The 12,729-nt window shown below is 41.4% G+C and overlaps 1 protein-coding gene across 1 annotated transcript in view; it reads right to left on the bottom strand.

Moving 5' to 3' along the window:
- Window positions 1-452: 452 nt before the first annotated feature.
- MICAL1 (microtubule associated monooxygenase, calponin and LIM domain containing 1) overlaps window positions 453-12,729 on the bottom strand; it is a 52,228-nt gene continuing 39,951 nt past the window's right edge. Inside the window, exons 18-24 of the mRNA XM_081946675.1 lie at window positions 11,626-12,217; window positions 8,827-8,903; window positions 4,956-5,057; window positions 3,873-3,966; window positions 3,626-3,725; window positions 2,353-2,426; window positions 453-791 (exon numbers count right to left, since the gene is read on the bottom strand). Coding sequence (XP_081802801.1) covers window positions 637-791; window positions 2,353-2,426; window positions 3,626-3,725; window positions 3,873-3,966; window positions 4,956-5,057; window positions 8,827-8,903; window positions 11,626-12,217 — 1,194 coding nt within the window. The 3' untranslated portion in view covers window positions 453-636. The remainder of the gene's footprint in view (window positions 792-2,352; window positions 2,427-3,625; window positions 3,726-3,872; window positions 3,967-4,955; window positions 5,058-8,826; window positions 8,904-11,625; window positions 12,218-12,729) is intronic.

The following is a 12,729-nucleotide window of genomic DNA, read 5'->3' as shown; positions in this document are numbered from 1 at the left end:
ATAACAGAAGGTCTTTGATGATGGCATTTTTAATTTTTCTGTAAGGCATCTATTTCTTTCCTCTGAAATAGTCTGTTGATTCCACGTATCCTTCAAGAGATTTTAACTAATTGCCCTCCTCTAGAATACAACTCTGGACCATTTGAAGGCTTCTCCGAATTTCATGGAAGGATAATGCTTTTTTGCTTTTAGAATACTTCTCCACTTAAACAATATAGCCCCTCCTGATTTACCACATCTCAATCACAAATAACAGTCGTCTGCAGCAGTAGGGTGAAAGAAATCTTTTCTGTTGGATGAGGCCCTGTGTCAAAGTAGAGCACGCTAACTGCAAATATATACAACAATAGCTAAATAATATGTACATCTTCTGAATATTATTTTCCTTCCAAAAGCTGCAAATAGACTGCTTTCTTAAAGCCTTCAACAGTTGTATCTGCAAACAATGAAAGGCAGTTTTGCATACTTTCCTTATTACTTCTTGAAATACTTAAAAACATAGCTGCATCAGATGCATCAAGTTGCATCAATTGCAAAAGATCAGGCTTCTTCGTCAGAGTCTAGAATGGAAAGGCATGCCAAATACGGAGGACATTCAGCAAATTTATCCAGCAGATAAACCTGACCTCAAATATTCTAGGCATTTTCCATCACTGGTGCATGCTCAGAAAGCTCACTGAGTCGCTTCCTCTCTTGCATCTCGATGAGAGCACTGCGCTGATTCACAATGGCAACCAGTTGGGACAGGATTATCTTCTCCGACTCATGGTCCTCAGAAGTTTTCAAAGAATCTTTAAAATAAAAATCACATGCTCAGAATAAGAAACCATCATAATATTCAATTACATAATAAAAGAGAAAAAGGACTGGTGGAACTGCAAATATCTGGATTGCATCTCCAAACCTCTTCGGTTATGCTGAGTCTTAACCATTTTTGGAAAGAGGCAACATCCAAAGACCTGCAAGTTCCCTATCCTTTATCTACTATTTTGTTAAAGGGAAAATATATCACGGGGAAACCCAGGAGTTAAAACTTCATCAGGAATAGGATTCCAAGAATTATACTTTCGTAACCCGAATGAATAAATGAATGAATGAACGAACATAAACTTTCCTAGTTTTTCTGCCCCAATGTGACATCACTCCATGCACACAGAGCAAACATACCTAAATGCTTTTTTTTCCATTCAAGGAATGAATGCATGATGTTTTTAGCTGTACGGAACCTCTTGCTTAATGGGCTATTGACTATTCTCAACCAAATTCCTTTATTATTTAAAAAGAAAAAAATTAAGACCAGAAGGTAAACCTTTCTTTTGTTTATATTTCCTATTCGGAGAATACCAGACTGCAAATGACCATAATAAATATGCTGTCAAAGCTAAACTTGGACAAAACGTGCATATTTGTCCAAAGAAGGCAAATGGGAAACTCCTCTTGGCAGACAAACCTTTTCTTTCGACTTTGGGATTCTATTTGTTACCCAATGGACATGTCCATTGTTTCGCACTTTCACAATATTGGGTCTTTCAGGGCTGTGTGACTTATGACCACCAGATTCCTGGCTTTTCTCAATCACAGCAGGGCTGCTACATTAGTAAATTTCTTGGTTATCTAAAACCATTCAAAAACAATTCTGAGTATAAATTAATTGAGCTGATTAAATAGCAGGTATTTTCAGGGCAAAAATGATTATTGTTCCTCTCATCATGAGCTTGGGCAGCTCTTTATTTATTAGGTAAAGGTATCCTACCTTTAATATTTTACACATAACTCAAGGTGGAGAACATACCCAACACACCTTCCTCCTCCTCTTTTCCCACAACAACCTATTACTGTATTTTTTCGAGTATAAGACGCACCTTTTTCCCTCAAAAAAGAGGGAGAAAATCTGGGTGTGTCTTACACACTGAATACAGCATTTTTTACCTCTCAAAACTGCACCCCTTTCATCAAACGTGCCGTGCATAGCTTTAGGAGGCTTGCAGTGTGCTCCTGGGGGGCTGGGGAGGGCAGAAATGAGCAGAAAACGGGCCATTTTGGGCTCAATTTTGCCCTCCCCCCAGCCCCCAGGAACACTCTATGAGCCTCCTAAAGGCTATGCATGCCCTTCTTTTTTTGGCAAAAAATGGGCCATTTTTGCTCATTTTTGTCCCCCCCTCTCCAGAAGCACTCTACAAGCCCCCTAAAGGCTATGCATGCCAGGTTTTAGGGGGAGGAAACAGGCCCATTTTCATGAAAAACGGGCTGTTTTGGGGAGATCTGCAGAGTGCAAAAACTTTTTTTTTAATTTGCCTCTTCAAAATCTTGGCGGGTCTTATACTCCCCAAAATACGGTATGTTCTTTCTTACCTTCCAGATCATAGTAGCGCCGTAGCTCTTGATCCAGCTGGCACTGCTGCTCTTCCAGCTTCAGCTCTTGCACACTGAAAAAAAATGTCATTGTTACTATCCACAATTAAGAAATAGTTCCTGATAACATAAGGAATTCCCTTCCCAAAAAACTCCATGCTAAATGAGGAAGAGCATGCAGTAGATGACATCAGTATACCTGAGGCATATTTGCCTTGCAAACAGAATTATCCTAGCAAGATTGTCAGTATTTCAAGTTATTTTTCTCTAACCACTGGTCATTTTACTAGTGGAATATTTATTTTATATTCTTCTTGTAGATCTTTCACCCTAAGGGATCCTCTAGTATAGATTGCCTGTCCACGAGTTTCCAGGGATTCATGCTCAGAATTTTCATTTTAGACTAAGTCACATTCTGTGATTGAGTGATCTTGCAATAGCTCATTATGTAGTTGTTATATCTTGCCCATCATATAGTTGTTAAATCTGGGCTTAATATTCAGCCACTGTGGTTTGGAAGTTACCATTTATGAATTAGCATGGTATGCAAATCTCGTCACCATTACAAATGACAGAACTTACTTGAATTCATTCTTTGAATTATAGGTGGTAGCCTTTGAGTGCTATTATAGTGCAGCTTTTCTCTTTCTTTTTTTTCATTTTGCTTTGAGTTAATAGAATGAAAAGCTGGTAGCTATTGCCTGTTTTTGATTCTGATTGTCATAATTTCTAATCATAAATTGCATTGGTTCTGGTATTTATTATTTATCACATCTGTGGGTCACCCAACTCCAAAATGATACTGGATTGCTTCACAATGTTAGAAGAAACAGTATTATAAAATATTATAAGAGCTATTAATGCAAAACATTATGAAGGCTTTTTGGAACTAGGTAAAAGGTAACACAAATAATAAAGGACAATGAGCTGATGTCAATTATATTTTTTCTCTTTTGGGCAGAATGCTTTTATTTATATTCCATGTCAGATTACCTTTTTGGAGTATGAAATTACATTTCTAACACTTTTCTGGGACACAACTGGGGTATTTATACATTTTATGCTAACTAGGAGTCATTCTAACCGCTTTTTAGATGTTGAGAAGCTGGTCCACATGCTTGATTGAAGGTTATGTTAGTGAGAGGAGAAACCACAAATGGCTTGTGGTCTCCCTTATAATTCCTATGGCACATGAAAGAGCAGCGCTGGATCAATTTTCTATGGTCAAAATGAGTTCTACATCTTAACTGACATAATTTGCAGAGTTCCTTACTCAATCATGAGGTCAGACTCTTCAGACATCAGGCTGTTCTTCTTTTGGATCAACGTGAGCAACTGATTCATCCACTGTTTCTTCAGTTCCGACTCTGTTCCTAAAGAATATGATGAAGGGAGGTGTGAGAAGTTGAATCTGACACATTAGCTTAAAGAAGAACCATTAGACCACTTTGTGGCACCCGTTTTTCATACGTGGCCATCTCCAAACACCATTCCTATTCAAGGAAGCTTCAGATTCTTACCTGCCTCTTCTCGCAGAGATTGTTCCACCTTTATGCCCTGCTTCTCAAGCTCCCGAAAAGTCACTTCAATCTCTTCTAACCGCCTCTGGATGGCCTGCAAAAATGTTGGTCAAAATAAACATTGATTAAAACAAAGGTTTTGAAATGCAAGAAGTGGGACCTGCAACCAGATTCTACAGCAGGGAAGGGGATTTTAGGGAAAGGAACTCTTTAAGCAGTGATGGGATTCAAATAATTTAACAACCGGTTCTCTGCCCTAATGATCTTTTCCAACAACCAATCCACCAAACTGCTCAGAAACTTAACAACCAGTTCTCCCGAAGTGGGGCGAACTGTGTGAATCCCATCACTGCCTTTAGGTGATAACAACACATTTAAGTTTTTACTAGGACCCAGGTAGCTTCAAGGCTAAGACATTAATGATGTCACAGAAGAATTTTTGCAAAATCAACACAAAAAGCATAGATAATACAGAAGCAGCCCTATACGTATGTTTTCAAACACAGATATAGGTCTATGGGATTATCATTCAAATATCACATTCATTCATATCTTCCTTATTATACTTATTACAAGAGCCATGGTGGCACAGTGGTTAGAAAACAGTATTGCAGGCTAATTCTGCTGACTGCCAGGAGTTCAATCCTCACCGGCTCAAGGTTGACTCAGCCTTCCATCTTTCCAAGGTTGGTAAAATGAGGACTCATATTATTGGAGGCAATATGCTGACTCTGTAAACCACACAGAGAGCGCTATAAAGCAGTATGAAGTAGTATGTGTCTTAAGTGCTATTGTTATGTTTGTAAGAGAGGTTTTACATGCCAGTCACGCCCCTTCTTCCTTTCCCACCTCCCCAGGCACAGTTCTAATGACATGGAAACAAAGCAGCCAAACAAGGTTGCTGTCCAAGGTAATGGGTATCACGCTTGTGGAAGATGCTGCTACACCCTTTTGCAGTATTGCACGTAGTATCCTTGATAGCTGCAGAGAGCAGGAAGTGAACCTGCAGATCACATGGTGCCTGGACTTCTCTTTTATACTCTTATTTCCTTATTTGAATAAATTCTTGACAAAAAAAATCACCTGAGCTTTACAAAACCTCTTCATTTCGGCCTCTTTGGCTCGTCGCAACAATGTCTTCTTCCAAGTTGGATACTGAGTTTCTTCAGTTAAGCTGAGGAAATGCTGCAAACCACAACACGCACAGGTAAAAACAAGAGAAGGTCATGCGGGAAGACTTAAAAGCTACTGTCCATCTGTAGGGATCGACTCAGACTTGCCATCGCTGCTTACATGGCTGCTAAAATCAACTGGACTCCTGCATCCCAAATATAAAATACTCTTTATGGGACACGCTCAACATTTTCCCCAAAAGCAAGATGCCTGGTGAACAAGCTGAAGTAGAGTTCCCAACCTCCCTCCCCGTGATGAATGAATTGATACAATGCCTGTTAGTCCCACAAATAAGAACTTGAACAAGAAATAAATGTACTGATATGATGGTGCAACTCATCACGCTTTTGTGATTTAAGCTTATTTTATTTCTTACCTCCTCACAACATTTTTCCTATTTTGAAAGACCGAAAATGGAAAATAATGAATAAATATAGCGAACTTCACTAATACTTAAAAAAAAAAAAACTACAGATACACTACACAGCAGGCCAGAAATTTCTGGGTAATAGGAACAATGCCACTTGCTTTGCCTGCACAAAAATCAGCTTTTCAAAAAGTTGCTCACAACCCAAATTGTAAACCATGATTTGAGATTTCCTGGTCTGGATCATGGGGCAAAAGATTAAAGGCCTCTCAAAGTTTCAAGAGTAACCAACAAAGTTCCATTCTACACCTTTTAAAGAGTCTGTTAACTACACAGTCTTTTTTTTTTTTTTTTTGTAATAAAATTTTATTGGTTTTTCAAAATTTATAGGGAAAAGGGTAAATGGACAGGTATACAAATTTTGGCAGTTGCAAAGTGTGTGAGGCCCCCCTCCCTCCATACCCATAGCGTACATTTATATATAATGCATTAGTATATAATTGATTATAATCAGCATATTAGTTCTATTATTAAATTCAATCAAATTAAACATTACAATATAAAATCCAAATATAATTCCATTTTCACTTTCGGTCAATTTATAATAATATGATTTTCATATTTATTTCTGTGATCTGAGTCTTCTTGCTATTGCCCCATCTCCCTCCACTGGCAGAGCTCTGGCCCCTCCCGTGTCCTGCGTGTCCGTTGTAGTGTCTGGTGGTTTCTCTAGGAGTGTTTTATTTTTTTCCATAAAGGCCTGCGCCTCTATGGGTGAATTAATTCTGATTCTTGTCTCCTCCCAGAATATCAGCATACCTTCAGGCATCAACCATCTAAACCACACCCCTTTCTGGTATAATTTATTCGCTAATTGCGAATAATTTTTTCTTTTTTCTCTAATCTTCTTAGGGATCTGCTTCAGAATGGTTATCTCCATATCATGATATGTCAATGCTTGCCCCCTTTGTACACCCAGAATTTCATCTCTTGTGGTTTTTCTAAGGAATTTAATGTGAACCTCCCTGGGTAAATTGTGTGTTCTAGCATAAGCTGAGTTCACTCTATAAACCAGATCTATATCCCACCCCATCTGTTGTTTTTCTTTGTGTGTATAGTCAGCCAGAATGTTTGTCATGATGTCCCTTATATTTTCCCCATCTTCTTCTATAACATTTTGAAATCTAAGATAATAGGACATTCTCTCAAATTCTAATTTCATCTGTTGGATGTCAAGATCTTTGTTCCCTTTCTGCACGGCTTCCACCCCCCCCCTCACCTCCTCCACCCCCCCTTCCACAAGATTCAGTCTTTGTGAGTTCTTATATATTTGGGCTTGATTTTCTTTAATTTCATCTTTCATTTCCCTTAACTGTTTCTTGATTTCCTCCTGGCCCTGTAGAATTTGTTGAAGCATTTGTTGAAAGTCCATCTCTGTAGTCTTATGGTGCATCAGCTCTGTTATCTTTGACTGTGTGGCTGGACTGGATGTTGCGGATGTTGGAGCAGAAGTGGCAAAGCCAGGTTTTCCAGGAGGGGGTCTTTTAGATGCCATCCTTTATAACGTTAAAAGTTCAGTCCAAATATGAAGTAAGCAATTAGAAAAGAAGGGTAGCCAGGTGAATCCGGGAGCAGAATAACCAGGCAGAAGAGAATCTCTCCAATAAGTCTGGCAATAGATAGAAAATTTCCCCTAGAAGGTTAAAAAAATACCAATCCACAAGAGGTTCCTCTGGGAGACACGGAGACAAAGACCGGAAGCCTGAATTTTAAAGGTGGAGTCAGGTTTCAGAGTTCATAAAGACAACGGAAGTGTGCCATCTTGCCCTGCCAGTTTTGGGCACAGAGGCGTAACAAAGTTTTAGAAAGTTCCAAAAGTCCTCAAATCATTGTAATATGTAAAATTAAATTGAAAAGAAAATCATCTCAGCCTAAGTGAGGCTTCATTCGTTGGCTCTCCCCCCTCCTCCTTCCCCGGGGGCTGAGAGCAAAATTGTTTCTTGCCGCTTGTCCAAGGGGGGGGGGAAACCCCCCTCCCTCCAGCCGCACCTCCAAAATGCTCCGAAAGTTGTTTTAAAGTTTTAAAAGCTGAATCAAATCTTCATGCAAAGTAAGGGATGAAGAGAGAGGCAACCTCACCGCACCGCAGCTGCTTCCTTCAATTGTAGCATTCTCCAGTCGGCTTGTAGCGAGGCGCGAGGCGTGGAAACGCGATGCGCCCTCCGAGCTTGCTCCCCGGTGCCTTGGGCGCGCGAGAGAGCCCCCGCCGGCTGCCGCCGCTGCAGGAGACCTCCGCGATGCCGCCCCTCCGGCAGGACCCCTCTGCGGGGTGTCCTGTGCCCCCCAAGGAGTGGGGAAGCCCACCGGGGAGCCGGAGCGGGCAAAGAGCTGCCCGTCGCCGCCGCCGCCGGAACCGGAACTCCAACACAGTCTTAACTTGTAACGTGCACAGAGGCATTCCCTGTTTTCACTGTAGATAGCCTTGTGAATTTTGTAAGAGTCTTATGAATCAATATTTTAGTACAGAAACATTTGCTTTTGTTTCAGAGACCTAAAAACGGGTTCTAAATTACCTGTGGCCATTTTCTAACCCTTACTTCCCTGTTCGGGAAAATTAAAGATTGGTATCACCAGCTAACGGGGTGTCAAACTCTGAGTAACTGCTCCTCACATTACTCCTATCCCTTGTGGATTCAAAGAAGTGTGTTGAGATTTGTACCAGCCTGCATTTATCCACTTTGTGAGTCTTTTATTGAAAGGAGTTGCTGGGCGTTTCAAAGTCTTGATAACAGTTGTAAAGAGAAGAGAAGACAGTAAAGGAACACCAGAGTGACCATAACAAAATAGCAATCATATGTAAAAAGATACAGTGAATAGAAATGGACCTTGTGTGTAAGGAAGAAGAAAAAGAGTAGGTGATTATACAGGGAAAACAGCATTCTGGGATCACAGAATGACACAAACATTGAGTAGAAAAAGTAGTGAAAGGATGTGTCCTCCCAATGCAGATGTTCCCCAGAATTAAATACTGCTGGAGCAGAGAATTCTGCAAGCCAGAGTCCCCTCACATGGAAAGTACTCAGCTTGAGAAAAGATGTACATTATAAAGAGGAAAGAAAGTCGACCAAGAAGCTTGTAGATAGAAAAATCAGAAAAAGAAAATAATTAGTAAAAGAAGAAACTTAAAACCTTTGAAACTTAAAACCTTGGTATGCCTTTGATGGCATACAGAAGAAAGATCCATGCATTCGAGATTTTTTTTATAAAAGTGAAAAATAACACTAAGAAAATATGATGAATGCTTTTTGCCTACTAATATAGTGACAATATGATTCTCCTGGATTACTAATACATAAAAGTAACACTGAGAAATATTTGAACTAAGCATCCAAATGTTCAGGTGTCTTGACTCACCATGTTTGGCCCAGGATCTAAGTTCCCTTCTTCTTCCTCCTCCTCTTCCTCACTGTCACTGTCAACCTCCAGAAAATCTGCCAAAGAAAAACAGCTATGATTGCAAAAAATACTGTATTTACTTTGCATGTAACAGAGCCACAGGGGGTCTTTAGGTTAAACTTGCAAGCTTCAACCTAGGGTGGTACTATTTTCTCTGTCACATTTTGAAAGAAGGCTTGCTTTTATAAAATTAAATGAGGCAAATGCTTTGGCATTTCTGCACCATTCAAAATCAGAACTTAATTCCACAAAGGGGAAAACTCTTCAATAGTAAATGGAACACTAGATTTTTTTTGGGGGGGGGGCAAACTTTAGTTTCAAAGGATGAAATCCATCGAACTTTAATGGTTCATTGACTGAAGTGATCGTTTCTGCTTTCTAAAGTTGAAGTAGTGCAGGAGGTGAGGGAATTTTTAGTAACAAAGAGATTCAACATAGGCTGCATTCAACAAATCACATACAGAAATACATGCATAGATGTCTGTACTTCATCTAACAAAAAGCAATATGCAGACAAGTACTACATAATAATAATACATAGCTTGTGTTTATGAACAATGCAAAGATTATGTGAAGTGGGATATGAATGAGGCATATCCAGATAATGACAGCAAAAAGAGGAAAAAATATGGCTGGAGATGAGGGAAAGTCATCCTAGGGAAAGAGAAATTGGAACTATGGTCCCAGTCTCCCTCTCTAGTCCCATAGTTTCACCTCTTGAGCCAGGTAGCTTGATTGCTGAATAGATCATATTTTGACTGCTGCTTTGGAATCCCAGATCTATCCTCATTCATGGCTTCATTGAGAATGAGAAGGTAGACCCTTTAAGGCAGTGATGGTGAACTATGGCATGCGTCCCACAAGTGGCACGCGGAGCCATTTGTCAGGGCTCGCGAGGCGCTGCCCTGTCAGTTGGCCAGCGCGCATGCGCGCGCTGGCCAGCTGAGTTCACCTTTTTAAAAGTTATTTTTCGCCTTCCCCAGGCTCCAGAGGCTTTATAGGAGCCTGGGGACGGCGAAAAGAGGCCCCCCCGCAGGCTTCAGGGACCGTCTGGAGGCTTCCCTGAAGCCTTTGGAACGCTTAAAACCACCCTCCGAGCAAACCGGTTCCGGGTTGCTCAGAGGGTCGTTTTAAGCATTCCAAAGGCTTCAGGGACCGTCTGGAGGCTTCCCTGATGCCTTCGGAGCGCTTTAAACCACCCTCCGAGCATCCCGGAAGTCACTTCCGGTTTGCTCGGAGGGTGGTTTTAAGCGTTCCGAAGGCTTCAGGGAAGCCTCTGGACGGTCCCTGAAGCCTCCGGAGGGCCTCCGGGGGGCGGGGGAGGCTCTTTTCGCCCTCTCCAGGCTCCTATAAAGCATCTGGTGCCTGGGAGGGCGAAAAAAGCATGTACAAATGGGGTCACGCGGTGTGCACGCATGCGCACTGGGGGGGTCGCGCATTGCATTATGGGTGCGGCACACCCGCACACGACCCCCCTGCGCTCCCCCCACTTGTGGCACGCGAGCCAAAAAAGGTTCGCCATCGCTGCTTTAAGGTGTGCCATTGAGACCCATCTGGGTGAGGTGGGGGGTAAACACACACTTTCCCCATTGAAATCCATCCATGAGGCTATGTTTGAGAGGCTGGGCTGAAAAGAACAGATGCAGTTGTACTGTCTTCCCAGCTGCCTGACTTCACCTCTTCCCATTTCCATTGTGTGACACCTTGACTCCATTTGCTGTGATGGTTGTGGATTCACCCAGATTGTGGTGCTGGGTGATTTTAATCTTGGAGGCACCCTTAATTTGTCCCAAGTCATTCCTGGCCTATAACCCTTAATGTATGACTAACCTGTGTTAGTCATACATTAGATCTGGATTGTATCTCAGAACTGATGAAAGCCCGTCTAGTATTGGACAAGTCTCTTCCTGCTGATCATAGGGCAGGGGTGTCCAAACTTGGGAACTTTAAGACTTGTGGACTTCAACTCCCAGAATTCCCCAGCTAGCATGGCTGGCTGGGGAATTCTGGGAGTTGAAGTCCACAAGTCTTAAAGTTCCCAAGTTTGGACACCCCTGTCATAGGGTTAACTACACCCATAGTCTTCACAGGGAGGAAAGGCCAATTAACATGGCTAATTTAGGCACCTGATGGATCTGGAAAATTTCTAGTCAATGCTAGAGTATTTCACCAGTCTGGAATGCAGAGGCAATCACACCACTATGATGTGACTGGTCCTGAACAGCTTCTTCTCAAGTGGCTCCTTGGTTTTCCGAGGAGCTCCAAGAAATGAAGTGGGTAAAGAGATGCTGCAGGATGCAGGGAATGGGAAAATGGCATAGTAAAAAATAAAGAAATCAGAGAGTGCAGAAAAGAGCTTGGCAAGCTGCTTGAACTGATATGGGCAAACTGGAAATTGCCTCAAACATTATCGCCTTTTGTAATATTCAAAGAGATCCAAGGTCATGGAAAAGAACTAGAGAACATCTTTCTGTGGTTAATGATGAGGGACCTTTTTGTTTCCAAGGAACACAAGAATTCACAATCTTTTTAAATGGCAACAAAGAAAAAAAAAACTGTTCCATGGGATGAATACCATGACAGAATTTGCCTTGTATTATGGAAAATACCACATAAAATGGGGGAGGGGGGAGTATGTAAATCACAGACATCTGATTTTCATTCATTCTCTTTTGTTGGGTCTTTACTCCTTCTCCCTTTTATCATCTGTTTGGAACATTTGAGATACAATAAAAGAAAATAAGGAAGGAAAATAACCTGATTCTCTGCTGAATTCTTCCAGCCTTATATCGGAAACATCAAGCGGGTTTGAAATTGGACTCAGTCTGGATAATTCAAGCTTTTCCAAGTCTGACAGACAAATCTTTTTCTTCTGGATGATCTCACGTTGGATTTGCTCTAGCGTGGGGTTTGAACCTTCTCCAGAAATAGTAAGACCTGTTCCTCGTGAAAGTGGATTTAGACAAGGCTCTCCCTTAGAGTGACCACTCCAAATTGTTTGGTCCTGTGCCATGTTCTCAAGTGATTTTCTGCTTCCATCAATCTGAAAAGCTGAATCAGCCTTGGGAACGGAGTCAGTCGGCTTCTCATCTCCCACAAGAGAGGACAGTCGATGTGGACGCTGTGAGGAGCTTATTATACCGGCACCTTCTTTTTCTGATGGAAATAGGCTGGGGCCTTCACTACCTTTTTTCCGAAGTGATTCAGGCTGGCGTTCTGGCAGCCAATCTACAAAGGGAGACTTAATCTCATCCAGGCTTGGCCAATGTGGATTTTTTACCACCCTCTTTTCTTCAGTAGTCAAGTCTAAAATGTTTTTGTCTGGTGGACTGTCTGGATAGGATGAATCCTGCAGAAACGAAACACAACAAGTTTGCAAATGAGTTGCAAGTATATAAAAACTTAGAACTAAGGAGGAATTTCCTGACAGAACAATTAATCAGTGGAACAACTTGCCTCCAGAGGTTGTGAATGCCCCAACACTGGAGGTTTTAAAAAGATGTTGGCTAACCATTTGTCTGAAGTGGTGTAGGGTTTCCTGCCTAGGCAGGGGGTTGGACTAGAAGACCTCCAAGGTCCCTTCCAACTCTGTTATTCTATTCTATTCTATTCTAAAACATCCAAACAGCCTATCAAATTGATACTCAAGTTCTCAAAATAGCCAAGCAGGTTCTGAGCAGAAAGCCTATAAGATACCATTGCCCATTAATGCAACAGTACTGCATGTTTCCAGCAACTAAAATAACTGTGATGTTGAGATTTAGATGTTGACCTAGGCTTGAGGAGAGTCTCATGCCTGGTCATTCTTTTTGATCCAGAGTTAATGCCATATGGAAAAATAGAAGGAGGAAGTGTTATTGA

This window comes from Natrix helvetica, assembly GCF_964273705.1.
Source record: "Natrix helvetica genome assembly, chromosome: 3".
NCBI classification, from domain to species: Eukaryota; Metazoa; Chordata; class Lepidosauria; order Squamata; family Natricidae; genus Natrix; species Natrix helvetica.
Note: the sequence above shows the minus strand (reverse complement) of the source record. Positions and strands in the feature narration are given on the sequence as shown.